The sequence below is a fragment of the Triturus cristatus genome, chromosome 8 (genome assembly GCF_964204655.1).
Source record: "Triturus cristatus chromosome 8, aTriCri1.1, whole genome shotgun sequence".
NCBI lineage: Eukaryota > Metazoa > Chordata > Amphibia > Caudata > Salamandridae > Triturus > Triturus cristatus.
The window spans coordinates 52,576,330-52,602,920 of record NC_140591.1 but is presented as its reverse complement, the minus strand read 5'-3'; the positions used below and the strand labels follow the sequence as shown (position 1 = coordinate 52,602,920).

Genomic DNA, 26,591 nt, shown 5'->3' with positions numbered 1-26,591 from the left:
CAGTAAATCTCCTGGGTTTATCGACTTCCACAGTGCAGACAACTGAGGGGGGAGCCAGGAGCTCATCTGGTTCACCTCCGGAGACAAAAGGCAATCGCTGACCCAAACTCTTCCAAAATCTCAGAAGAAACATTGAAACTGGGGGGAGCTCTTCCTGATCCATTTTTCTCGTGGCACATGGGATGTCCCGCTTTATGGTTAGTTTGGAGTCTCTCGGGGGTCCAGGGATATTTTCTGTACTGCAGTTCACACTGGGGTGCTGCCTGGATCCGCAGTCCTGCCAACGGTTTGTATAGCACGGACAGTGGGGCTCACCCAGGGGAGAATACACTCACTCATGGCATGACTTCGCTCATCTATACTGTAATGCAATGTTCCTTGCTTAATATATGCTACTTTTTTTAATGCTGTAGCGGGTTATGACCATTACGCTAGAGATGAGGTAACACTTGCTAAAATGTTGCATTTGCAAGAAAGTTTTATGTTATCAGTTCTAATTTGGGGGGAGTTGAAGTATTTAGTTTGCTGGTACATGGGGCTCCATTTTTCAGGCTGGGGACCGAAGGGGGGGGGGGGGGGGGAGGGTAGTATCATCAGAGCATCAGCTTGAGGGGGGACCAGGGATTGCAACATTCGATATTGCAATTTAGACTGGACTACTGTAAAACTGATAGAGGGGAGATAATAGTTATAGTGAAGGGCCACATTCAATAGTAGTATGTGTACATCTGCAGCGATTTATGCACCCAATACCAATCAAGCCTCATTTTTACATACCTTTTTGTCTATGTTCGGAGATTTTACGGAGGGGGAGATTATGCTCATGGGGTATTTTAACCTTACATGGGACTCAGGAGTTGACAGCAGCCATCGCCATAGGTCCACCACAGGGAGCGTTCCTAAGGCTTTAATACTAAAGTTTCGGGAGTTGTGCTACTAGACAGACACATGACATATCTTACAGTCAGTCACATTTTACTCTATTGCTTTGTCGGATCATGCACCAGTGGCTTGAATGGGAGGACCCCTCCTCCCCAAATACCGCCGAAGGTTCTTCCCTAGTCCACTAGTTCGAGACTTCTTCGAGATGATCTACAAAAAACAATAAAGGAATATTTTCAGGTGAATAACCCATATGACACCTCTCGCTCCAATAACTGGGATGCCTTTAAGGCTATGATATGGGGGTAGTGCCTTGCATTGTACTTGTCATTAACTAAACAAAGGGTCAACGAGAGAAAGACTCTCAAAGCGGAGATTCAGTTCACAGAACAATTACACAAAGAGAATTCAAGTCTTCCCTACCAGGTGACTGCCCTTGGAGGGAAGCTTAATGCCATTTACATCAATCGGGCAGAACTCACTCTCCTAAGACTCCAACGCATGACCTACGAACAGGGTAATAAAATGGGTTCTCATTTAGCATGGCAACTGAGGATTAAGAGGGAGATGGAGTGAAACAGGAGATGTCGTGACTTCAGACACTGAGAAAGCACATATTTTTGGACATTTCTACAAGACTCTCTAAGCCGTAGGGGGGATGGATGGGCAGGCCCAACTGGACTATTTAGACGAAGTAACCATACCCCAGGTAACAGAAGCACAAAATGATTTCCTAGGCAATCCGACTACGTAGGAGGAGGTTCATGAAGCAATCACGGCTCTGAAACTTCATAAATCACCTGGGCATGATGGGCTGACAGCCTAGTTCTAGAAGACATTTAGCGCTAAGCTTATTCCCCACTTGGTGATCCTTTTCAATCACATGGCCAACACAGGAGTGGTCACTCCCTCTATGAGCGAGGCAATTATTTCCATTTTAGCAAAGTATTGCAAAGATCCCAAGATTTGTGACTCCTATCACCCCACAGCACTTTTAAAACTTGAAGCTAAACTATATTCGAAAATATTGGCTGCCGGATTAGACGACCTACTCCCTGACTTGATCCATCCGGATCAGTCCGGATTTATCAAAGGTAAACAGATACATGATGATATACGGAGAGTTATCCACCTGGTCGAGAAAGCTGCTAAAAAGTTGATACTGGTGGTCCTGTTGCCACTAGATTCTGAGAAGGCTTTCGATGGGGTGGACTGTTTTTTTTTTTCACACTCTGCAATAATTTCGCTTTTGTGATCAGTTCATCACCATGATTGTAGCTAATTATGCGATGCTCAGAGCTACGGTATTGGTGAATGAAGTGAATTCTGAGCTTTCTTCAACTAGGTAGAGGAACGAGACAAGGGTACCCTCTGTCACCCTTATTTGATTGGAGCATTGAACTGCTGGCAGCCAAAATACGGTTGACTCTACACAGCACAAAATCTCGTTATTTGCAGATGACGTACTATTGTCTCTGACTACGCCTCAAGCTTCCATGGAGGGTCTCCTGGTTGAGTTGGAACGTGTTGCGGAGTGCCATATTAACGTAACCAAATCCTTTTTACTGAATTTGACGCTGTCAATGTCGGAAATGGAATCAATAGGGACATCCACTCCCGTCCAATGGGCTAAGAAAGATATCACATTTGTGGGTATCAAGATTACACCAACCTTTTATATCTTTTCGTGCTAATTTCCCCCCCACTATTACAATTGAAGACTGACTTTAAAAGAAGGGCACCCCTCTTGCTTAGGGAGAATTCATGCTGCTAAAATGACCGTATTACCCAAGTTGCTCTACTTATTTTAAGGGTTTCCTATCGAATTAGATCACAGGTACCTTTCTGCTCTGTGATCTTTGGTGATCCGCTTTATTTGGCAAAACCGCAGGGCGTGTCTTCCAAACAAAATATTGCGTTTACCTATATCTTCAGGGGTCTAGCCCTACCCGACTTCAATCTTTATTATACAGCAGCCCAGTTGAGGGTGATTCTGGAGTGGTTTACTAAGGAGTCAGATATGCACTTGCTCCACATAGATAGAGCAGTGGTGGAGAAGTATATTTGGGATTTGTTGTGGAAGCCTAAGGCCGACCAACCACCTATTGCTCCCACATGGGTCTCTCTTACAGTCTGGGATGAAGTGAACAGGCAGGCGTCATGGACTACTTTTCCCTCTCCCTGCACTCCCATTCATTTTAACCCGGAATTTACTCCGGCACTGCAGTTGAGCCCTCCTGAGGCATGGAGGCTGGGAGGTTGTCTTACTATAGCCGATTTATTCCATAACAGGGATATTCTGACAGATGAGTATTGCTAGCGAGACTACCACCTCCCCTCCACAGAATACTTCTTGGGTACTCCAACCGGAGGTGAGGGAGGCAGCTACCAGAGAACTCACTCCTTTTGAGATATTTACACAGAGGGGGTGTGGCACTAAGGGGTGTATTTATTTTCTCGATGCACTTCTTATAGATACTCTACTTACTCTCCGGACACGACATATGGAGCTCTGGGAACAGATCCTAGGTAATACCATTTCAGAGGTCACCTGGTCTAAACTATGGAGGGATATTCTCAGTGGGTATGAGAGAGGCCCATTATAAACTTTTATTTGATTGGTACATTTATTCCACTAAACTTAAAGTTTTCCCCCCACTCGTCTGACCTATGCTGGAGAGGGTGCGGAATGTTAAGCGATTTTAAAGATATCTGGCGGGACTGCCCGAACATTCTGGCTTTTTGGTCCCAGATTCTTGCCCAACTCAAGGAGATTTTGGGATATCCGGCCCATAGTGACCCTGGCCTTTATACTTCTGGGGTTGAGAATCAACTCACTAAAATACCAGATGATTGGGGATAGGTCAGTGATGTGGTTCTGTTTGGGCGCTGCAAAGATGGCAGTGGTGGGTGCATGCAAATGTAAAGAAGCGCTCGCACTGACTCAATGGCACACAACGCTGTGGCGGGCAGTCATGATGGAACGCATGGCGGACATTTTATCAGGTACCTCTAAAACATTTGAGTATCTCTGGGGTCCCTTGGTGAATTACCTATCTATAGGCCTACTGCTAAGTGCTTGTCCTGCCCAAACGTGGGCTCTGCATCTCTTTCAATTTAAAACTGATACTATTCTGCATGGCTGTGGGGAGAATGGGGCTGCCGACCCTACTGTCCTCGTCCTTCCAATACGTCTTATAGGGGGAGGAGAGGATCCTTCCTGTATTATTAAAGATGTTCGCATTTACCGTAAGTTTGTGGGTTATGGTTTAGGAGGAGGGGGTGGGGGTGGGTATATGGCATCAATGTGACGTTACATTTCTTTTTGTTCGCAGAGCGGGCAATTCATATGATGTTGGAAACTGGTCAATTCCACTCAATGCAGAAGCAGTACTCCGTAATAGCTGTCTAATTCTGTGAAGGGATTGTACTACATGTTTTATTATGCTGTGTGACTGCCTGGAAAATAATAATGACAGTTTTGACAAAAAAAAGTAGCTACAGAAAGAGCGAATGTTCAAGAATCAACTAAAAGGGTGCTAGCTCAGAAATCCGGAATCAAGCAAGCACTGCCGGACGGTGATGGTTCAAGGATAAGAATCAGATAAATATCAAGCTACATAAATTCAAAAACCACCATTCAATTGATTCCAAAATTGATCCATAAACCGTCTGAACTCTATGTGACAATCCTTCAAGTTCACTCTGTTTGTTAAGTCTTCTTTCTGTCCTTCTGGTACTCCACATGGTGACTTAGATCTCATCTCCACATTCTATCAGAACACAACATTTTGACCAAGGTTTTAATTGGAAGTTCCAGGTTTTGGACATTTTCTCTTTCAACTGATGTGACAATACAAGCTCCATAATCAAGAGCCAAAGCGTAGGAGCCAGGATCTTAAGCTCTGTAGTCAAGAGCCAAGATAAAGGTGCCAGATTCTTTTACAGGAACCAACACGTGTTTTGTAGCGTGCTGCTTCTTCCTCAGGGCTCACTTATGACCTCGCAACATCAAGAATACTATTGATAAAGACTTGTCCCTTTTACATGCCATAAAGTCCACTTTCATTAGGTCTGATATAAAGGATACATGCTTTGTCACCTCAGGTGATCTTTGTTACAATGTAGCTTCATGACTGCAAAAGATACCTTGATACTTTAAACCTAATACTTGGAAAAGGCCTCCCCGTTTGTTGAGGTCATGGTGGGCAACAGACGGTGGGTACTGCAATTGCGTTGACTTGCCTCTTTCCTATGCTTCAACTGGTGCCTCTGAAGACTTGACTTCTTGTGAAGGTCTTGTCACAATCAGTGCAGTTAAAGGGGCTCACTCTAGTATGTGTTCTTTGATGCCTTAGCAGATGTTTCTGAGTATAGCTTTTTTTCACATGACGTGGAATGAGAGGGTCTTTCTCCTGTGCGTGATCTTTGATGTGTCGAAAGACAGCAGCTTGTAGAAAAGCTTTTCTCACAATCTGTGGAATGATAAGGCCTCTCTCCTGTATGTGTTCTCAGGTGATTTTGAAGATGAAACTAGTGAGTGAAGCTCTTCTCACACTCAGGTCAGTAAAAGGGCTTCTCCTCCGTGTGAATACTTTGAGGAGTCAAAACGTGCTACTAATTAGGGAAGCTTGTCTTACACATTTGCAGGAATAGGGCTTCTCTCCTGTGTAGATTCTTTGATGCCTTAAAAGATGGATCCTTGTAGTATACCTTTTCTCACAATCTATACAATGATAGGACCTCTCTCCTGTAGTTATTCGAAGGTGAGTCCCAAGATAGGACTTTTGAGTAAAGCTCCTCTCACACTCAGTACAGTGAAAGGGCTTCTCCTACCCTGTGAATTCTTTGATGAGTTAGAAGTTGTGACTCTTTAGTGAAGCTTTTCTCACACATCGTGCAGCAATAGGACCCCTCGCCATGATGTGCTTTAAGATGCTTCTGAAGGTATGACTTTTGAGTAAATCTCTTCGCACACTCGGTGCAGTCAAAGGCTCTTACATCTGTGTGAGTTCTTTGATGGCCTACAAGATTTGATTTTGAAGTGAAGTTTTTCTTACACAATGTGCAGTGGTAGGGCCTCTCTCCAGTGTGGGTTCTTTCATGGCATATTAGAGTTGACTTTTTAGTGAAGTTTTTCTCACACATGGTGCAGTGGTAGGGCCGCTCTCCAGTGTGGGTTCTTTTATGGTCTAGAAGACTTGCCAATTGAGTAAAGCTTTTTTCACACTCACTGCAGTGAAAGGGCCTCTCTCCAGTGTGTGTTTGTAGGTGCTTTTGTAGACCCTGCTTTTGCGTAAAGCTCTTCTCACACTTAGTGCAGTGAAATGGCTTCTCCCCTGTGTGAATTCTTTGATGAGTTAGAAGTTGTGACTCTTTAGTGAAGCTTTTCCCACACATCGTGCAACTATAAGACCTCTCGCCATGGTGTGCTCTAAGGTGCTTCTGAAGATATGACTTCTGAGTAAAGCTCTTCTCACACTCAGTGCAGTCAAAGGTCCTTATATCTGTGTGAGTTCTTTCATGGCCTCGAAGACTTGAATTTGTAGTGAAGTTTTTCTTACACACTGTACAGTGATAGGGCCTTTCTCCAGTGTGGGTTCTTTCATGGTCTAAACGACTTGACAAATGAGTAAAGCTTTTTTCACACTTACTGCAGTGATAGGGCCTCACTCCACTGTGTGTTCGTAGATGCTTTTGTAGCGTTGGCTTGCAACTAAAGCTTTTCGGACACTCAGTACAGTGAAAAGGCCTTACTTTAGTGTGGATTCTTTGGTGGTTTAAAAGATGCTCCTTTCTAGTAAAGCTCTTCTTGCACTCAGAGCAGTGAAAAGGTCTAACACCTGTGTGAATTCTTAGGTGATTTAAAGGAGGTTTTCTTCGAGTAAAGCGTTCCCCACACTCGGAACAGGGATAGGGCCCGACATCTTTGTGGGTCCTTTGGTGAGCCGAAAGCTGATGCTTTTCAATAAAGCTCTTCTCACATACAGTGCACTGAAAAGGTCTCTCTCCCTTGTGGATTCTTTTGTGAACTGAAAGATGACGCTTTTGAATAAAGCTCTGCTCACATATGGTGCACTGAAAAGGTCTCACTTCTTTGTGTACGCTCTGGTGTCTTAGAAGACTTTGCATTTCAGAAAAACTCTTTTCACAATCTGTGCAGGGAAAAGATATCTGGTCTGAATGGATTCCTTGATATACCACAAGAAATGCTTTCTTTTTAAATATATTTTCATTCTGAGTACAGGTTAACTGTCTGTCAATCTTGTGGATAATTTGTTTTTTTTCAAGGGAGCATGAAAGGGACTCTTTCATATTCATCTCTCTTGTCTCCAATTGGCTGCCTGCAGAACAAAGAGAAAAGTGAAAATATAAATTGCAGATTATTTTAAAAAAAACACAGTTATATTGTTACATTTTACAGTTAAACAATCTTGTAAAGGACAATTTTTTTTAACTATAACATAGTTCTTTATCAAAGGTATTTTTGATTAAATTCATGAGAGTTAACAGTCCTCAGTCGTGAGATCAAAGAACAACCTTTAAAATAGAAAAAAGTCTGCAAGTAAAGTAAAAAAAGGAAAGGGAACAGTCAACTTTTGCTTTGCCAATTTTACTTTTAATAACTCTAGATCTTTGACAATTATTAAAACTCCTTTAGCAACTTAAAAGTGTCTAAGAAGCACAGAACAGGTTTTCTGCCCATAGCACTCCTTTTTCCCACTTTTTAAACAGTGATAAATATGAAAAGAAAATTACCACTAATGCATAGAACATAGCACACAAAAACAAAACTGCTCTGCTGCTATAAGACTACCCCAAGGTATCTGCGATTCCACTATGTAAAACTGTGACAAATATCCCCTCAGTTCATTTTGAGAGTCAATAGATTCTTCCAAGAACAATTAAGATTATTTTTGGATGGCTCCACCAGGGATGTGGAGTAGTTGCTATTGAATTTAATGAAACTTCTCTTTGCAGAGAATTGGTGTTAAAGGTAACAAAAAGAAATTTCAGTTCAAACAATAAATAGAAAAGCAACCTAATCAATTCCTAAAAGTGTCTGAAAGGGCCCGAGGAATGGAAGTAAGAGATTCAAAATAACAAGAGCATTTTATAGCTGAAAAGCTCCACACACAGTTCTGTAGTAAAGATAATATAAGTATCTTGAGTTTGATAGAGGTTTCTTAATGGGGATTATATAAACACTAGAAATGTTTCCATAAAAAAAGGATTGCCTTAAACCTTAATTTACAAATCCCCCCCCCCCCAAAAAAAATACCACATAGAGGTTGTGGTGGAGTTGCTAGCCTCAAAGACAGAACATTTTAATAATCAAATTCACCGGTACATGACGAGGAAACCATTTTCATGAATTAGATGAAAACAAGGAATAAATAGTCCCCATGAACTTGAGAAGTAGGAACCTTTGATGACAGCCGAAGATGTCTTCGTACATTAAAAGTCAGTGAAGCTCAGTCTGAATCTTATGACACTGGGAGTCTAGCACCATTGTAAACAGAAAAGGTATGATTCACCAATGAGCATGCCTCCCACTAGTAGACTTACTAAATTTAGGAGAGAATCTGGACGAAGGGGTTGACACCAGCAGCCCTCTATGGTTCAAATCTATTTAATTAAATTTCTTTATAACATTTCAACATAACACCAAAGTATTCCATTTAACAGCCCTTTAGCTCCTATCTCTACTACAGTCTCAGACGCACAACAATCAATCAATCAATCAATCAGGGGTTTGTAAAGCACGCTACTCACCCGTGAGGGTCTCAAGGCGTGGGGCGGGTGTAGGGGAGCAGCTCCGGATCAGTAGAAGTGCCAGGTCTTGAGGACCTTCCTGAACGTGCACAGGGTTGGGGCGCGTCTGATGTTCACAGGGAGATCGTACCAGGTCTTGGCCGAGATGTAGGAGAAGGCTCTTCCCCCAGTTCTGTTTCTGCGGATGCGTGGGACCCCTGCCATGGTGTGTTCGGCGGAGCGGAGGTTCCTCTTGGGTACGTGGAAGGATACTCTCTCGTTGAGGTATTTGGGTCCAATGTTGTTGAGGGATTTGTAGGCGTGGGTGAGTAGTTTGAAAGTGACCCGCTTCTCCACGGGGTGCCAGTGGAGGTCTCGTAGGTGTTGGGTCATGTGTTCGTGGCGCGGAGTCCCAAGGATGAGTCTGGCTGCGGCGTTCTGGATGGTTTGGAGTCTGTGTAGAAGGGTTCTGTTGATTCCGGCGTATAGGGCGTTGCCCTAGTCGAGTCTGCTGGTTATGAGTGCGTGGGTGACGGTCCTTCTGCAGTCGGGGGGATCCATTTGAAGGTCTTGCGGCGGATGCGTAGGCAGTTGAAACTGGTGGAGGCTACGGCGTTGATCTGGCGGTTCATGGAGAGGGTGGAGTTGAGGATGATGCCCAGGTTTCGGGCGTGGTCTGTAGGAGTGGGTGGGTTGCAGAGGGCGGAGGGCCACCAGGTGTTGTCCCAAGCGGATGTGCAGGGTCCGAGGATGAGGACTTCAGTCTTTTTTGAGTTGAGCTTCACACAGCTGTCTTTCATCCAGGCGGCAACGTTCTTCATTCCTTCCTGGAAACAGAGTTTGGTATCTTCGGGGTACTTTGTGAGTGAGAGGATGAGCTGGGTGTCGTTGGCGTAGGATACAATGCTGAGCCCATGCTGTCTGACGATGGCGGCGAGGGGGGCCTTGTAGATGTTGAAGAGCGTGGGGCTGAGCGATGATCCTTGGGGTACTCTGCAGTTGGTATCGGTGGGTTTGGAGAGGAAGGGTGAGAGTCTGATTCTCTGGGTTCGGCCGGAGAGAAAGGATTGGATCCATTCAAGGGTGGTTTCTTGTATCTCCGCGTCATGAAGTCTGGCTGTGAGTGTGCGATGTGAGACGGTGTCGAAGGCTGCGGAGAGGTCTACCAGGATGAGAGCCGCAGTGTGTCCTTGGTCGAATAGCATGCGCATGTCGTCGGTGGCTGTGAGGAGGGCAGTCTCGGTGCTGTGGTTACAGCAGAATCCAGACTGGAAGGTGTCCAGGATGGAGCTATCTTTGATGAAGGCGGTCAGTTGGGCGTTTACGAGTCTCTCGGTGACGAAGGGGAGGAGAGAGATGGGCCGGTAGTTTTTCAGGTCTGTTGGGTCGGCCGTTGGCTTCTTGAGGAGGGGTTTAGCCTCAGCCCGCTTCCAGTCGTCTTGGAAGATGCTGGTCCTGAAGGAGGCGTTGATGATCTGCCCCAGTTTGGGTGCGATGGCGGTGGCGGTCCTGTGGAATATGTGCAGAGGGCTGGGGTCTGTAGGGGCCCCTGAGTGGTTTTTCTTTATGGTCGCGTTGATGAGTTCTACAGTGGCGGGATTCCAGGTCTTGAAGGATGGCTTATAGTCGGCATGGGGGGGTGTCCGGCGTCTCGTCACTGAAGCTGTCGTAGAGGGCCTTGATCTTCAGCTGGAAGTAGGGGCTATGCTTGTCGTAGAGTTCCTGGAAAGGAGTGACCTCCGTGGCTTCGCTGGGGTTTTTTGCAAATTACTGTATGACGTTGAACAGTCCCTTGGCATTGGTTGCGTTGGTCTGGACTTTGTTTCTTATGAAGGTTCGTTTGGTTTCTCTTATGCGCTGGTGGTATTCCTTCAGGGCGGTCCTGTGGTTGTTCTGTGCCTCAGTGGTTTTCTGGTTTTGCCAGGTTCTCTCTAGGCGTCTGCAGGAGCGTCTGGCTTCTTGGAGTTCGGTGGTGAACCAGGCGGCCTTCAGAGGGCCTTGTTTGGTGGGGTGGCGGAGGGGTGCAAGCTTGTCGGTGCAGCAGGAGATCCAGCGGTGAAGTTCTTTGGCTGTGGAGTTGGTGTCGGTCGTGGCGCTGGGGGGGGTCTTGGAGGAGGGTGGAGTTGAGGTGTTCCTCTGTTACCTTGCTCCATTTCCTTCGTGGTGGGCTCGGGGGGGCTTGGGTGCGGTGGTGGTGTTGAAAGTGAAATGGACGCAGTGGTGGTCCGTCCAGAGGGGCTGGGTGGTGTGGCTGAAGTGGATGTTTTTACCTCACGCGAAAATGGGGTCGAGGATGTGTCCAGCTTTGTGCGTGGGCGTGTTGACCAGCTGCTTCAGTCCGAGGTTGGCGAGATTGTCGAGGAGAGTGGTGGAGTCGGGGTCGTCGCAGATGTCGAGGTGGAAGTTCAGGTTCCCGAGTAGGATGTAGTCCGTGAAGGTGATGGCGTGGGGTGCGGCGAGCTCGGCGATGGTAGTTGCGGACTGGGTGCGAGGTCCCGGCGGTCTGTAGATGAGGGTGCCATGTAGCGCGGTTCTGGGGCTGGTCTGGATCTGGAAGTGGAGGTATTTTGTGTTGGAGTGGGGGTCACTCGTGCTGGATGTGGAGAGTCGGAGGGGGGTCTTGTGTGCGATAGCGAGTCCTCCTCCTGGGTGCTGGGGGCGGTCCTTTCTCTGGCTCTTGTAGCCGTCGGGGATGGCAGTGGCGATGTCGGGGCCGGAGGTGGCATTGGTCCAGGTTTCTGTGAAGAAAGCGACGTCGGGCTAGAGGGTGTCGATCAGGTCCCAGATCTCTACGGCGTGTCGGTGCAGGGAGCGCACGTTGAAGAGAATGCATGTCAGGGTTTTGGCGGCGTGTGCGTCAGGCGGGCCTTTGGCGGTTGTGGTGGTTTTGTTGATGGTGAAGGATTTTCGGCAGCGTCTGCACGAGAACTGTCCATGGGTGTTTTTAGGTGGGGATCTTTGGCAGTCGGTGTGTCTTCTGGGGTTGAGTGCGTGGAGTTTGGCGGAGTTGTATCGTCGGGCTCATGGAGATCAAGGGTTCGGGTCGCAGACGGGCTGGCCTTAGGAGCGCCAGTGGTACGCCCGCTGCGCGACCCCATAAGTAGGGGAGGGACGAGCAGCTGGGAGACGAGAGCGGGGGTGGGAAACAGTGGGAAAAACAGTGAGGGGGGCTTAGAGGGGAGCTGGGCAAGAGCGGCAAGGGGATAAAAACATAATACGGGAGAAAATGAACAGGAAGGCACAAAAACCACCTCGAGCAAGATTACAATAAAATAATGCAAAACACAGGGCAAAGATTACAATAAAATAATGCAAAACACAGGGCAGAGATTCCAGAAGTGGCAGCAAGCAGTATCGAACCCTACTGGAGTGGGGTTTGAGCGCAGCACAGTACCGCGGAGCTGTGGGAAAGAGAGCAGGCCTCGGACCGAGGGTCTGGGGTCTAGCTCACGCTCCCTGTAGCGGTCGCCATAAGTAGGGGAGGGACGAGCAGCTGGGAGGCTATCCTAGCAGGCGCTACATCAAGTTCATCGGCTCAGGTGAATAACAACCCATGCAAGCGCCAGACAGTTTTACCAGAAACGGAATTGAAAGAAGCAATGGACAATAGGCCAGAGTGATATAACGGTTCTTACTTCTGAGGTAGCTTCTATGGAAAGGTTAACAAAAGGGGCAGACCAATGAGCCGAGTTTTTGCGTTTTTCTAACCCCATAAGTCTGCTACAAAAGCTGCAAACAATAACAGCCGTGGTGACAGCTGTGGTGAAGATCATCCAGTGCGCGAAGCAGGAGTAGGAGGTTTGACGCAACTTCAGCTGGAGCACTCAGGTTCAAGGATGGATTTGAGGGCGAGGATGATTGGATGAATGGGTTGCAGGAAAAAAAGGAGGTACAGGATGATAAAGCATTCTCTATTTGCTGTTTTAATGATTGCACAGGTTTAATGAACTCATACAAGTTGTACTGTAATGCAGATTCTGTACTAGAGATGAAGAACCAGGCTTCTTAAGCCTGGCGGCGCAGGGTACGCCTGAAATCTTCTGAGTTCGCCTTCCAAATTACAGAGACACAGAACACTCTGTCTGGCATAGGAACTTCAATTTATTAGCTGCAGCTAGGTACAGTTGTCCTAGAAGTACATCAGTGGTAGGTTCTTAGGAGACTGCCACTTCAATTTGTGGCTCACAGTCTTTTGTAGCGCTTGAATACCCTAAAGCAACAACCCCCACAAGGTGCAATAAAAATACAAATCATCCACAAGAAAACATTCTTTGTACAAGATACTGGATAATGGGTAATAGAAATTCCTTCCCTAAGGTCGTGCTCTCTCCCCGACCCTATAGGTCAGGTGGCATAGCCATTCCTAGGTTGAATTAATTTACGACAGGACGTGTTTGCGTGTTGAAGATGGTGATTCGTAAAACAACTGCAGAGGCCGAGAACGGTCACCAAGGGTCAATAGATGGTTATCTGGGGAATTAGTTGCTTCGAGCCGGGTCTCAGAATAGACTTAGCTCGGGGAAAAGGAAAGGTCGTGTAATATGTGCAACAGTATAGAACGTGAAAGAAACGCTATGAATGTTGAAGGGGCCTGAGTGAGGGCAACAGCGTAGTGGTGTTATAAGCAAAGATGGGGCCGTATTTTGAATTTCCTCAGACTCAGGCAAAGAAACCAGAGGCTGGTGTTAATCTGAATCGACTTCAATAGCCATGAAATCTACAAGCTGTTGTTGCAGCATTATCTTTGTGTTTGCTGCTTTCTGTGATACCGGATTTGGAACACACAGGGTGGCGCAGAGTCCGCATATAGCTGGACCACATTGTAGGCAAAGGCAACATGAGAAGAGAATAGCCAAAGTCGCTCCGACAAAGGTAAGAATCTTCCATCCCCATGTAAACAGTAGTCCCCCAAACCATCCCATCCGAGACCAATTCCCTTCATCCTGGTGAACGGACTCAGCGATCTTATGTAGCTTAGAGATGGCTTGCTATACTGTAGGGGCGTTGTCTGGAATAAAAATGCAGCAGCTAGATCCGATCAATCTGCATACGCCCCCACGGTCAGCAAGGATGATATTGAATACCATCCTGTTCTGAAGCGTGACAAGGCGGTCAGCAGCGAGTTCTGCAGTGATGTTACTCAAAGCTCCAGCTGTTTCATTGACAGTGGCTTCTACAACTCAAATTAGTTGTCTTATGTCTCTACTGTTGGCTATTGAGCCCCAGAATGGAATGAGTCCTTTCAGGACATCCCCGACTTCTTGTCCTGACGTATCCTGGCCAGACGCCACCCCTCTTTTCTGTAAATGATGTTTGGCATCTGCTATATATATATAGGGGGCAACAACCAAGCGATGTAACAAGTGCCTCTCCAATTACCTGGTAGAGAAGTGTAAGCCTTATTACCACACACAAAGTATCTATTACGTGAGGGAACCATGCGAGGCCAATCTGTCCCATTCAATGTCACAATATGTTGGCAATTGCTTGTACCTTTATATTCTAACCCTCCTTTCCTAATACAGAATGGTGCTTGTCCAGGTACCACTAGAAAAGTTTGTCCTTTTCGAGAGGTTCTATTAGAGGGCAGAAAATACAAATCCGTAGATTTAGTTTGGCGATCAGCATATTCTGACTTCTCACTATCCGTCCCATATATCCTTTTTCTGTCTCGCCAACATAAATGGTATAGATGTACTCCCAAGCTCCTTACTTCTCGTGTATCCCCATCTCCAAAAAAGACCCAACTGGCGCTCAATTCCCACCATGCACTACAAGAGCCATTAAATGAAAAAGGAAGGGTAATGTATGGCATTCCAGTATTCACCGAACTTGGCAGAAGACCACAAACCCAACAGTTGTCGCATTAGTGGCCAATTGATGTTGGTGTAGCATGGAAACAAATGTGTTGTTGCGGAATTCACTCCTTCTTGACTCAACATGAGGTGGTAGAGTGCGATGTGTATGCATTTCAACCGTAACTTTGGGGGTAGGCTGTGTAAAAATTACATGTAGTCCCCATCCTATACAAGACAATATAATACATATCAAAATCAATATTATTAAAACCACTATAAAACGATTATGCAATAATTTACAATGCTTTGTGCTCCTTGTTTGTATTTTGTCCATTCCCTTGTTAACAGTCATTTCCAGCTCTAAATATTGCCCGTGACGGGAGGTTGCTTCACTCAGCTGTGATTGTCTGTAGTTCTTTATACTTTCCTACAAGTCCCACAGGCCTAGAGCCACATTTGGGTCACAATTCTGAGACTTACGATCACGGCCCTGCAATCGTGTGGAAATCGGGATAAAGACAAAGATCAATGAAGCACTATTGAGGTATTTTGTTCAGTCTGGGCCTCAAATCGTACCTCTGGGAACCAGGTACAGTTTGTTCTTGGAAAAGGAGATGTGGTTTAGTAGTGTCCAATTTCACTGCCGGCGGTATAGCTGTCTGGAGGACCTCGTCGTCGTCTTGTCCTGCTCCGGCAATGTCTAGGCGTGCATCGCTGAATAGTCCAAATCTTGGTGTTCTTCCGGTTTCAGAGTCACTAATTCGTTTATGAACCCATTGATCATAAGGCAATGGTAGGGGCACTTTCTTGCAATGTACCCCATGTACCCAGTTCTTTTTGCCGACCACCTTTACTGCAGTACGCGTCGTCAGTAGCACCTGACGAGGTTCCCTCCAGCGAGGTTCCAAGTTCTTTGACCTCTGGAAGTTTTTGACGCAGACCCAGTCTCCCGGCCGTATGGTGTGACCAGAATCCGTTGAAGCCTGGGGCAAAGTATCTTGTACCTGTTGGTGAAGGACACGTAACTTAGTGGTTAGATCATGTAAATAGTCAATCAACAATGGATGCTCTATCTCTGAGTATTTCTTTGGCCTTGGGACTCCCCAAACATTTGCAGGGCGTCCAAAGACAACCTCATAAGGACTAAGTCCCATACGGGAATGGGTGGTTGTTCTGGTGGATAAGAGAGCCAAGGGCAAGGCATCAGGCCAGGCAAGACCCGTGCTGGCTTGTATTTTCGCCAGCTTAAGCTTAAGGGTGCCATTATAGCATTCCACCAAACCTGCTGACTGAGGATGGTTTGCTGCGTGGAATTTTTGCTGAATGCCAAGGCCTGCACATACTTTCTGCATGATCTGACCCACAAACTCACTTCCGTTGTCACTCCAAATAATTCTTGGTAACCCAAATCTTGGCAGAAACTCCTTCAAAAGGACTTTTGCCGTGGATAGAGCAGTATTATCTTTCAGGGGATAGGCCTCTACCCATCGGGAAAAGGCACATACCACAACAAGAACATACTTCAGATTGTTACATCGTTCCATGTGGATGTAATCTATTTGTAAAACCTCAAAAGGATAAGTTGGGGGAGCAAAGTGTCCTGCTGGTGTTGGTGTTCCCTTCCCCGGGTTATGCATTAAGCATACAATACAATGCTTAACCAGATTGTCTGCACATTTAGGGATCCCCACATTCTTCCATACCAGAGCCAGAAGCTTGCATATACCTTTAGCGCTTATATGGGCTGGACCATCTGCCATGGTAACTACTGGGAGTACATAACCATCTGGTAACAACCAGCGTTGATGTTCTGATAAGTCTGTCCAGCACCCTGTCACATCCAATCTTCCTATACTTTCTTTCCACATACTCAATTCCTTCTCTGTGGCCTCTGCCTGGATCATTTTCACACTGTCCACAGTATTCTCACACATCCCCCCTTGTGCAACCCATCTAGCAGAGCCCACAACATACATGCGGCTTGTAGTGTCTCTAGCTGTCTCTTTCGCTATGTGGTCTGCGAAAGCATTTCCTTGACCTACATCATCAATGATCTTCTTATGTGCACTACACTTCACAATCGCTATCTGAGTGGGCAAGGTGAGCGATTCAAGGAGGTCATTTACCAATTGGCCATGCTGTATCTTAGTGCCATGGGATGTGAGAAACCCTCTTTCCTTCCACAGGCGGCCACAACTATGGGCCACTCCAAACGCATGCTGACTATCAGTATACACATTCACCCTTTTTCCTTCAGCCAACACACAAGCTCTAGTCAGTGCTATCAATTCAGCTGCCTGAGCTGAGTTATGTATAATACGTGCTGTTTCTACAATAGTGTATATGGTAGTGACTGCATAGGCTGAGGTCGTTTCACCATTGGGAAGCTTAAAACAAGAACCGTCCACCCATAAGGTCCCATCCGGGTCCGGGAGTGGAGTATCCTTTAAATCAACTCTGCCTTTTGTCTCTTCCTCCGTGCGGAGGAAGCAGTCGTGTTGCTCCTGAGTGTCATTTTCTACTGGAATTGGCAGCAATGTTGCCGGGTTCAAGGTATTACATCGCTTAATGTGTATGTGGCTAGCCAAGAGCGTCAATTCGTACCCCGAAAGGCGTGCACTCGTGAGGTGTTGAGTCTTTGTTCTATTTAGGAGGGTGTCTACAGCATGCGGTACCATGACCATAAGGGTATTGTCTAATACCAATCCAGCAGACTGGCGAATGGAAACTGCCGCTGCTGCTGTAGCCCTCAAACAGCTAGGTAATGCCTTGGCCACTGGATCTAACGTGGCCGAAAAATAGGCACAGGGGCGTTGCTTGTCCCCAAATCGTTGCGTTAAAACTGATAACGCGCAACCTTCATTCTCGTGAACATAGAGTGTGAAAGGCTTACTGTAATCAGGAGTACCTAACACAGGGGCAGAGCACAAGGCAGTGCGCAAATCAGTGAAACTTTTCTGACATTCCGCAGTCCATGGAAGCGGGTGTGGTGTATCTTTAAGAGTTAGTGCCAACAAGGGTTTTGCCAGGATGGAAAAATTGGGGATCCATTGTCTACAATAAGAGGTAATACCTAAAAAAGGCACGCACCTCTCTTTGCGTACATGGAATAGGCATTTGGGCAATTGTTTGGATACGTTCTGGGGTCAATCGCCGTCCCTCCTTTGACAAGAAATTACCTAGGTAGGTAACCTCTTGGCAGCAATATTGCAATTTTGATGGTGAAACCTTGTGGTTGTGGTCAGATAAGTGGCGTAGCAGTGAAATGGTAGCCTTTTTACAAGTGTCTTCAGAATCTGCTGCCACCAACAGGTCATCCACATATTGAATGAGAGTGGCCCCTTGTGGTAAACACAAAGTATCGAGCTGTGATTTCAATGCTTGACTATAAATGGAGGGGCTCTCGCAATAGCCTTGAGGAGCTCGCTTGAACCGGAAGCTTCGGCCTGCTAAGGAGAACCCAAAAATATCCCTACTTTCCTCAGCAATGGGAATGCTGAAGAAAGCATTTTTGAGGTCAATGACGGAAAACCAGGAAGCTGAGGCTGGTATCATCGTCAGCAGGGCATTAATATCCGGGACAACAGGGAATTGAGATATCACAATCTTGTTGACCTCTCTGAGATCAATCACAAAACGGTAGACAGGTGGCTGAGAAGGGTTGGTTCGTTTAAAAACAGGCAGAACAGGGCTATTACATACATTTCCCCTAGTCTCTTCAACCACATCGTTTTGTACCAAATCATGAACTATAGTCAAAAGAGCTTCCTCGCCGTCACTGGAAATTGTATACTGTGGAATGCGAGGAAATTTAGTATTAGGCTTGAGTGTTACAATGTAGGGAGGAATCCGCAGGAGGCCCACATCATTGGGGCCGGTGGCCCAGAGGGTGGCGGGAAGAGATTGTAATTCAGGGGGAAGCCGATCTTTAGACAAGTATATCGGTGAGGCCAATTTCTTACCTAAGGTAAGACGTACACCAGAAGGCGATCAGTGTAATGTCGCATACAATCTCTTCAATAAATCTAAGCCCAACAAATTTTCACCACAACCAGTTGTTAAAAGGAGCGGGGCCTCCAATTTGTAAGGACCTATTGAAATGGGCAAAGGGCATGAAACTGGGTTTTGAACTGGGGCGCCAGAAAAACCTACAGAAACATTTGTACAGCCAGACAAAGGTGCCCCAGGGAGTTTAGAGTGAACCATAGAGCTCTTTGTTGCACCAGTGTCTAATAGGAATGGCTCTGTAACGCCTAGTGCTTCCACATCAACATAAGGCCCACTTTGGTCCACTGGAACTGATACTACTCCCTTACTTTGTCCATGGCTGTCCTAGCTAGGTTGGGAACTCTGACTCTCATCCTCAGTATAGTAATCACTGTTGTAATAGTTGGTAGACTGAACATTTTGCTGATCAAAATAATTCGTGGAGTTTCCAGGGGGCATGGAACGTTGGTTATTAGGCGGCGTACCTCGTCCTCTACCTCTTGGTGCTAACTGATAACCACCCTGGCCTCGTGACGCGGGAATACCGCTCGTGCGCTGTAACAAAACCGGGCAATTATACTTTAAATGGCCTTCTTCTTTACAATAAGCGCATTGATTTTGGCCCAGTGGTGGTCGGGGAACGAAAGGCCCAGACTTCTGCAACTGTCTCTGGAATTGTGTAGACGGCTGATATTCACGTTGGACGGGGCGAGGAGGATAAGCTTGCTGCAAAAGAACTTTTGTTTTCAACTCTTTGGTCTTTTTATCAAGTTTCTCTCTTTCCTCTTTATCCCTATTTTCATAATACTGGGCAGTAGCCAATATCTGGGCCGAAGAGGAGACCACCCACGCGCTTTCGGAATTCTTCAACTTATTAGATATTTCCGGAACCAAATTAGACACAAATTTGTCTACAAACAATCGTTGGCCACCTTCCATGCTCATATCCTGACCACTATGATCGATGAATGTCTCCTCGAAACGAGTGAAGAAATCAGAGACGTTTTCATACGCTTTCTGCTTACAAGCTGCTAACTTATCCCAATTAACTCGCAGAGGGGGCATCATAGTCTTTAGTAAGGTAATGATCCTAGCTGGGAGTTCTGTAATTAGAGGCTCAGGTTTGGCACCACCCACTTGGAGTCTGTCCGCAGCGAGTATGGCAGCCCGATCACCCCCCAGTTCCCCTACTTGGTCCTCCTTCCGAATCCTAGCCCATAACGGTTGTGGGACCACATTACCCATTAGCATGTCTATATCGGCCAAATTCATGATACATGCATCGGCAGTTTGAGACAACTCTTTGTAGTACCCTGCAGGATTTTTGCGGGGGTCCGGTAACGACTGTTTAAGGGCCAATACCTCAGATCACATCCACGGACTGTGTACCCACACGCGCTGAAAGTGAGCAGGTATAAGAGGATTAGCACCCTGAGCTGCAACTTCCTCTCTCCACACTGGGGGAACCTCTCTCATGGGATAGTGCTTTAATTTTCGCCTGACGGAGGAATCACATTTCGGCAAGGACCGGCAGGCAAGCATCGTTCTAAAAGTGACAAGCGTTCCTACCGCGTCCTCGACCTCTGCGCCCACAATCAGCCCTCTATCAAACTCGGCCTGTACATCGAGCAGACCCTGAGGGGCTCGTCCCAAACCCATATCCTCCCACTCTTGACTTAAAAGGTTACACATGGTATCAAAAACATATCTCTGCGTTGGCGCCTCCCACTGCTGAAAGGTGACCATAATATCTTGCACACTATACTGGGGTCATTCGTGATCCACCTTCGGGCTTGAAGGTCTAGCACTTCCCGTTCCTCCGGACCTGGTAGCTGACTACGAGTTTGTCTACGAGGAGGAACCGGGGTCATTTGAAATGTCCCAAAGAGAGGGGACAAAATGCCAGAAACGGTATCGATCATTCGCCTCCGAGTCATTAGAACAGGGGACAGAATATTAGGCGGGGCAGGAGAGGAAGTTACATTTACGGAGGGAGCCGGAGGTAAGGGAGAGCTCGGCAATGCCTGAGAAAACTGTCTTTGCGGTTCAGGAACCGGTTGAGGAGCGACAGGTGGGACAACAGGCGGAACAGGCGGGGCAGGTGCTAATAATAAAGGTGCATTCGCTCCGGGGGCAGGCGGTAATCCAAAAGGTACATTAGCTCCCTGCGCATAGGGCGGGGGTAATCTCAACAGATGGGACATTAAAGGATCCTTCTCAGGGTCCACATTTTTCTCCGTAGGGGAAGTTGTCAACACTGGATAACATTTATCTACCGCCATTTGATGTTGCCTATCTGAGACCTCAATCGCATGATCGGTTTCATAATTTTTAAACTGTTGCGCAGCTTGCAAAATAGACATATCCCTCCTATCCCTTTTAGCTTGTTTTATTTCTTTCTGTTTGGCCTCCTTACGCCATAGGCGAAAAGAGTCAAACATAGCCGGCCGGGCTTTTCGCTTAAACAAAGGGTTCTCCAAATTATCTAAAATATTGAGCTCAAAACTGCCGTTCTGTGGCCATCGTAAAACACCATCTTTCCTAGTATAGCGAACCCATGCCTCATTAAAAGCTATGGGGCCAATACCATGTTTAGAATATACTTCATAAGTGGGAGTTCCGGCCGGAGGAATTGGACAAGAGTCCTCCAGTCGGGAAGCCCTATCGCGATTACAACAAAACCATTTTCCAAACTTACTGAAACCAGGCATCGCTACCACAATAGTTGCTTTACAAACTTCAAGGGGTTAATTAGTCACTTTATAGTACAAAACTGCACTCACCCCTCGGTTTCGGCTTTTGCAAAAGTCGAACAAAGACAAAACAAAGACAAAGGAGTGGCCACTATACTTAACTTATCCAGATGTGTCCGTACGCCAACAGAGGTCCGTCTGATGTCTTGCGATACAAATTACCAAAGGGAGCCATGCGTGGCCGCAGTCAGGGCAGCAGGTCTTTTCAGCCGTTGGGAGGGAGAAGCCACACGGTAAAAAACCTTCGGTCCACTTACGACATGCAGGGGTCGATCACGTGGTGCGCGTCCTCCGGAATTTCCTTGCGGGGCTCCTCACGATCCTCGGGCTGGACCCACGACCTCTGAAGCGGCCTCACAGAGGGCACCATATTGAACAAATCAGGCTTCTTAAGCCTGGCGGCGCAAGGTACGCCTGAAATCTTCTGAGTTCGCCTTCCAAATTACAGAGACACGGAACACTCTGTCTGGCATAGGAACTTCAATTAATTAGCTGCAGCTAGGTACAGTTGTCCTAGAAGTACATCAGTGGTAGGTTCTCAGGAGACTGCCACTTCAATTTGTGGCTCACAGTCTTTTGTAGCGCTTGAATCCCCTAAAGCAACAACCCCCACAAGGTGCAATAAAAATACAAATCATCCACAAGAAAACATTCTTTGTACAAGATACTGGATAATGGGTAATAGAAATTCCTTCCCTAAGGTCGTGCTCTCTTCCCGACCCTATAGGTCAGGTGGCATAGCCATTCCTAGGTTGAATTAATTTACGACAGGACGTGTTTGCGTGTTGAAGATGGTGATTCGTAAAACAACTGCAGAGGCCGAGAACGGTCACCAAGGGTCAATAGATGGTTATCTGGGGAATTAGTTGCTTCGAGCAGGGTCTCAGAATGGACTTAGCTCGGCGAAAAGGAAAGGTCGTGTAATATGTGTAACAGTATAGAACGTGAAAGAAACGCTATGAATGTTGAAGGGGCCTGAGTGAGGGCAACAGCGTAGTGGTGTTATAAGCAAAGAGGGGGCCGTATTTTGAATTTCTTCAGAGATACGCTTTATAAAAACAAGTGCAAATGACACATATCACGTGTGAGATAGCACTCTGCACACTTTATTGAATGATGTTCTAGATAAGTGTGAATATGTGCTTTGCCTAATGCTGTTTAGGTTACATGGTATAGGCCGCTTGTTTAGGATGAAGCAGGAATTACTTTTTAATTTAGCGAAATGTTGAAAATATTGTCATTAAAAAGTTAATGGTTTAAATAATAGAAGGAAAAAAATAGTTTGAAGCTCGGGTTATCCGGCACAGTCCAACATGTTTTGTTCACAGAAAACTCACATAGTTTCTACCGATTGTTCCAAATTTAAGATGTTCAGACATGGCCACACTTTAAATGCTTTTCCTCTGGGAATGCAGCGCATAGAAGTGTTGCCACTTTATTTGCTAAAAACCTTAATGCTGAAATTCATATTGGGCAGAGTGACGCTGAAGGCCGCTGGAGCTGGGTAACTTTACAACAGGCTCTAAATGTTCAATGGTGGTCCATTTTTATGCTCAAGTAGAAAATAACCAAGGACTATTTATTCAACTATTTCAATCAGTATTTACAATTCCTGGGGAAATAGTGATTTTAGGAGATGTATTTTTTACAAGATTCAGAAATTGACACCACAATTAATAAGAGACACATCATACATCAGACAGCTAGGATTCTTTGTGAGTATCAAAAATGCTTTAGGTTAGTAGATCCTTGGAGAATTGTCTTCCCACAAAAGACTGAATTTAACTGACCATCTGCTAGGTTTGAAATGGTTACACACTGAATATTTCTTGTTTTCAATAGGTCTCATGGGGCCTTCGAGTAGATGGACCTCATGGTGGTGGCAGTTTCTTCTGGGGTAATGACGGTTATGTGGTTAGTATTGGCTCTTTGAGTAAGATCAGGAGGTATTTGGCTAGGTCTGTCAGGTCTGGTTGTGGGTTGAAGTTGATGTAAAGGGCATTTATGATTTTTTGTGAGTATCAAAAAGAGTAGATCCGCGGCAAATTGCTTTTCCGCATAAGCATGTATTTAATACAGCTATCCGCATTGATTATTGATTTGTTTCGAAAGGAGGGTGTGAATGTTTAATGATGCTGCTGAATGGGTACTCTGATCACTCAGCACTTGAGCTCCACATAATGGAAGGTGAAAGAATTTTCAAACACAGCAGATGGACTTTTAATAAAATCTATTTGGAAGATTAAAAAAAGAGGTAGCAGGGTTTACAGTGTAAATATAAGATTTCTTTCAAGGAATCCGCGCTCAGCTTCGATAAGTATGATCTGGGATGCACTGAAAGTTTCCCTAACAGGTATGCCGTCCGCTGAAATATAAATCCCATTATCTCCTATGACAGCACAGTTACACTGAAAACCCTCAGACCCAGCCACTTACCGGATTCATAGGGATACCTTCTCATCTGCAGATCCCACCTGGGACAGGACTGTTCCTACCCCATTCACAGATGCATCCCAGCAAGCAAACACTAGCATCATGGCCAACAAGATGATGTTACCCATGTTGCACCCTAGGTCTTAGATTTCTGCCCCAAACTTAAAACGCGCTCTGCCAAAAAGGCAAGCAAACAACAGAGGCCACCAACAGATGTCAGTGTCAGGAACCAGGCTACTGGCCATCGACTGATAGGCGGATGCTTGAATCCGTGGTCTTGGCTATGCCTCACTTTCAGCTGGAGGGTTGGCAAGGAGTCACATATTTGTTCTGGAGGTCTCTCTGGCTTCCTAGGTTTCTCAGAGTGGGTGGATGTGCGCTCTCAGGCTGCAGACACGTTCTTTCCACTCTAATTTCTAGCATCTCATAGGTGCTACCCTGAAGCTAGTAGCCTAGGACTTCTAGGAGGGACACACAGTCCTCCACAAAGGTGACACTTTCTGCTTGTGTCTGGAAGGGATTCACCAGTTTAATGTCTCCTGTCTCTGGGATAGCACAGGCAGCAACTCCAGAGGCGGCCACACCAGTGCCACAATTGGGAGTCCTCTCCTGTCATAGCAGATAACCCCTGGCCTCTGGTCTTCCCACTGTGGGTGGAAACCACCTCTGCAAAGTCGACCCAAGACGGTTGTGACAGGTTGCATGTGTCACCGAACATCGTATAATACTCCTCAGGAGTGAAACCAAATGTCTGAACTAGTGCATTCCTCATTTGGGTGTATGAGTTGGCTACCCCGTCCTCTCCTGTGTTGGCACCAAACCCAACAAGAATGCTCCCCGCTGCCATTTGTCTACTCTGCACATCCTCAATGCCCCCTCATAACTAATGAACTATTTATCAAGATTATCCCCCCTCCATGTAGCTAGGCACCACATATTTAGGCAAGTGAGGCATGTGTGACCACTACATTTCCCCCACCATTTGATATAATCCTACTCTCCCACATCTTGAGAGGGTTTATTTACTGTGATCAGAGAGATTTATTGGTCAGAAAGATTAGAAGAAGAGGCCTGTCTCACTGTCCCCGAATGTGAAAGGCAGACAAGATAGTGGCCAAGGTGAGAAGCATGTGAGGGATTTATTAGGCCAGATGGCTTTGTAGGCACCCAATCCTTGTGATCCATGAGGAGTCCGCACTGAAGGAACTAGTTGCTAGCGGGGCTGATTCTGAGGGCCCTGGAGCACTGAGGTCTCCTGGTTTGACCTGAAGCTGACCGGGAAAACCAGAGAAACAGAAAGGGAGGTGCTGCTACCCAGGGACAGATAACATTACAGTGTAACCTGGCCCAGCATGGAGCCTGTAGAAAATTACTCTGCTGGACCCCACATGGGATGAGGGAGCCAGAGAGATAGAGCAGGATGCACTGCGCCCCGGAGAAAACAAAGTGGACAAAGTTATTGGATGCCGGAGTGAGGCTGCTGGTATGTGTTCTCCCATGGTCCGGGGTCTGGCCTGGACAGAGTCAGGGGGTCTCAACACCCATCTATGCACAATTAAGCGTCATTCCTGAAAGAGGAGGGTGGGTGGCTGCTGCAAGCTCTTGGGGCTGATACGGTGGACAATGAACTGAATGAAGCTTGGCCTCAGCCAGATGAGGAATGCATGGCTCCCACCGGCCCATCTCCCACTTGACAGGTAATATTCCCAGCCTCACTCAAAAGGGCAAAATAGGTGAGCACGGTTGGCTGGGTGATCCCCTTGCCAAAACATTTGGTTTGCTGCAAAAGCATTATGGCCCATAACTTAGACATTCGATGGGGGGAGAGGAACAGATCCACATAGAGTGAGTCTGTGCGCAGTTTGGTAGGGCTGAAAGTTTAGGCACCATTTAGAGATCAGAATAGGACAATTATGGTGAAAGACAAAGCCACAGAGGAGTCTGCATGGAACCTCGTGGATCTCCACCAGCGGCAGATTCCATAGGAACATCTGCCTCGTGGATGTGATCCTACAAACTATTAAAGACTCCAGGACAACATTGAAGGGCAAACTGGACATTTTTCTAATTGCACAAGTTTTGCACGGAATGAAATAAAGAGTCACCGATGCAGAGGAAAAGATATCGTCAATAGAGGATGAGTCTCATAACATGCAAGCAGAGCTAGATCAACCTAGGGTGACTTCCTTGCTATTTTCTCTTTCATTCACATTTTTGTGTTGAGGTTCTTATCCATGTATACTATATAGCATCATTTACCAATAGAGTTTTATTCTTTTGTATTCGTAGAGGCCTCTGAAGAAAGGATTTATCATCCCGAAATGCATTGGGCATCACCAACAACAGACTGTTGAAGAACTTTGTAATTCTGAAGACCGACTAAGAAATGTTGTATATAATCCTTTGAAACAAATTGGATATTGTTACAACCAACTGTTTAAGTTTTTGGTTTGTTTAGATGTGTCATGTCATATAATCAATTTTTCATCCAATAAACATTGGAATGGAATTTGAAAACTTCATATTGTGTAATTCGGCACAATTTCGTATAGTTCTGATTATATGTGAAGTTTGATTTACGCTGTCCAACCAGGTACCAAGTGAAGTGTCACTTGTTAATTCTCCATGATGCAACAGCAATGCTACTCTTTCCTGGCTGTTAAGCAAAACCTCCATGCTATGCAACTGGACTACGTCCTCAAGTTTCTGGTAAAGTTCAGGGTAAGTTTTCAAAACAAAATGTTGTTCTTTCAAACACTGGAGGACACCTGGAACAAGGATGACCGCAAAAGGTGCAGAAGAGAGAAGGCGGTACTACCTGGGGAGGTGTGAAAGAGGCCCCAGTCCACCAGACATGTCAAGACAGCAGAAGAAGTGGGAGGAGAGAAGTGGACATTTCCAACCAGCAGTGATGAGGTGCCTGGAGATGGCACAAAAAGAGAGAAAGTAGATATTGCCAGCTCCTAACCCAGGACTCATTAAC

General features: G+C 46.1%; 1 protein-coding gene across 1 annotated transcript in view; it reads right to left on the bottom strand.

Moving 5' to 3' along the window:
- Positions 1-4,299: 4,299 nt before the first annotated feature.
- LOC146800049 (uncharacterized) overlaps positions 4,300-26,591 on the bottom strand; it is a 90,989-nt gene continuing 68,697 nt past the window's right edge. Inside the window, exon 7 of the mRNA XM_085620965.1 lies at positions 4,300-7,226. Coding sequence (XP_085477091.1) covers positions 5,692-7,226 — 1,535 coding nt within the window. The 3' untranslated portion in view covers positions 4,300-5,691. The remainder of the gene's footprint in view (positions 7,227-26,591) is intronic.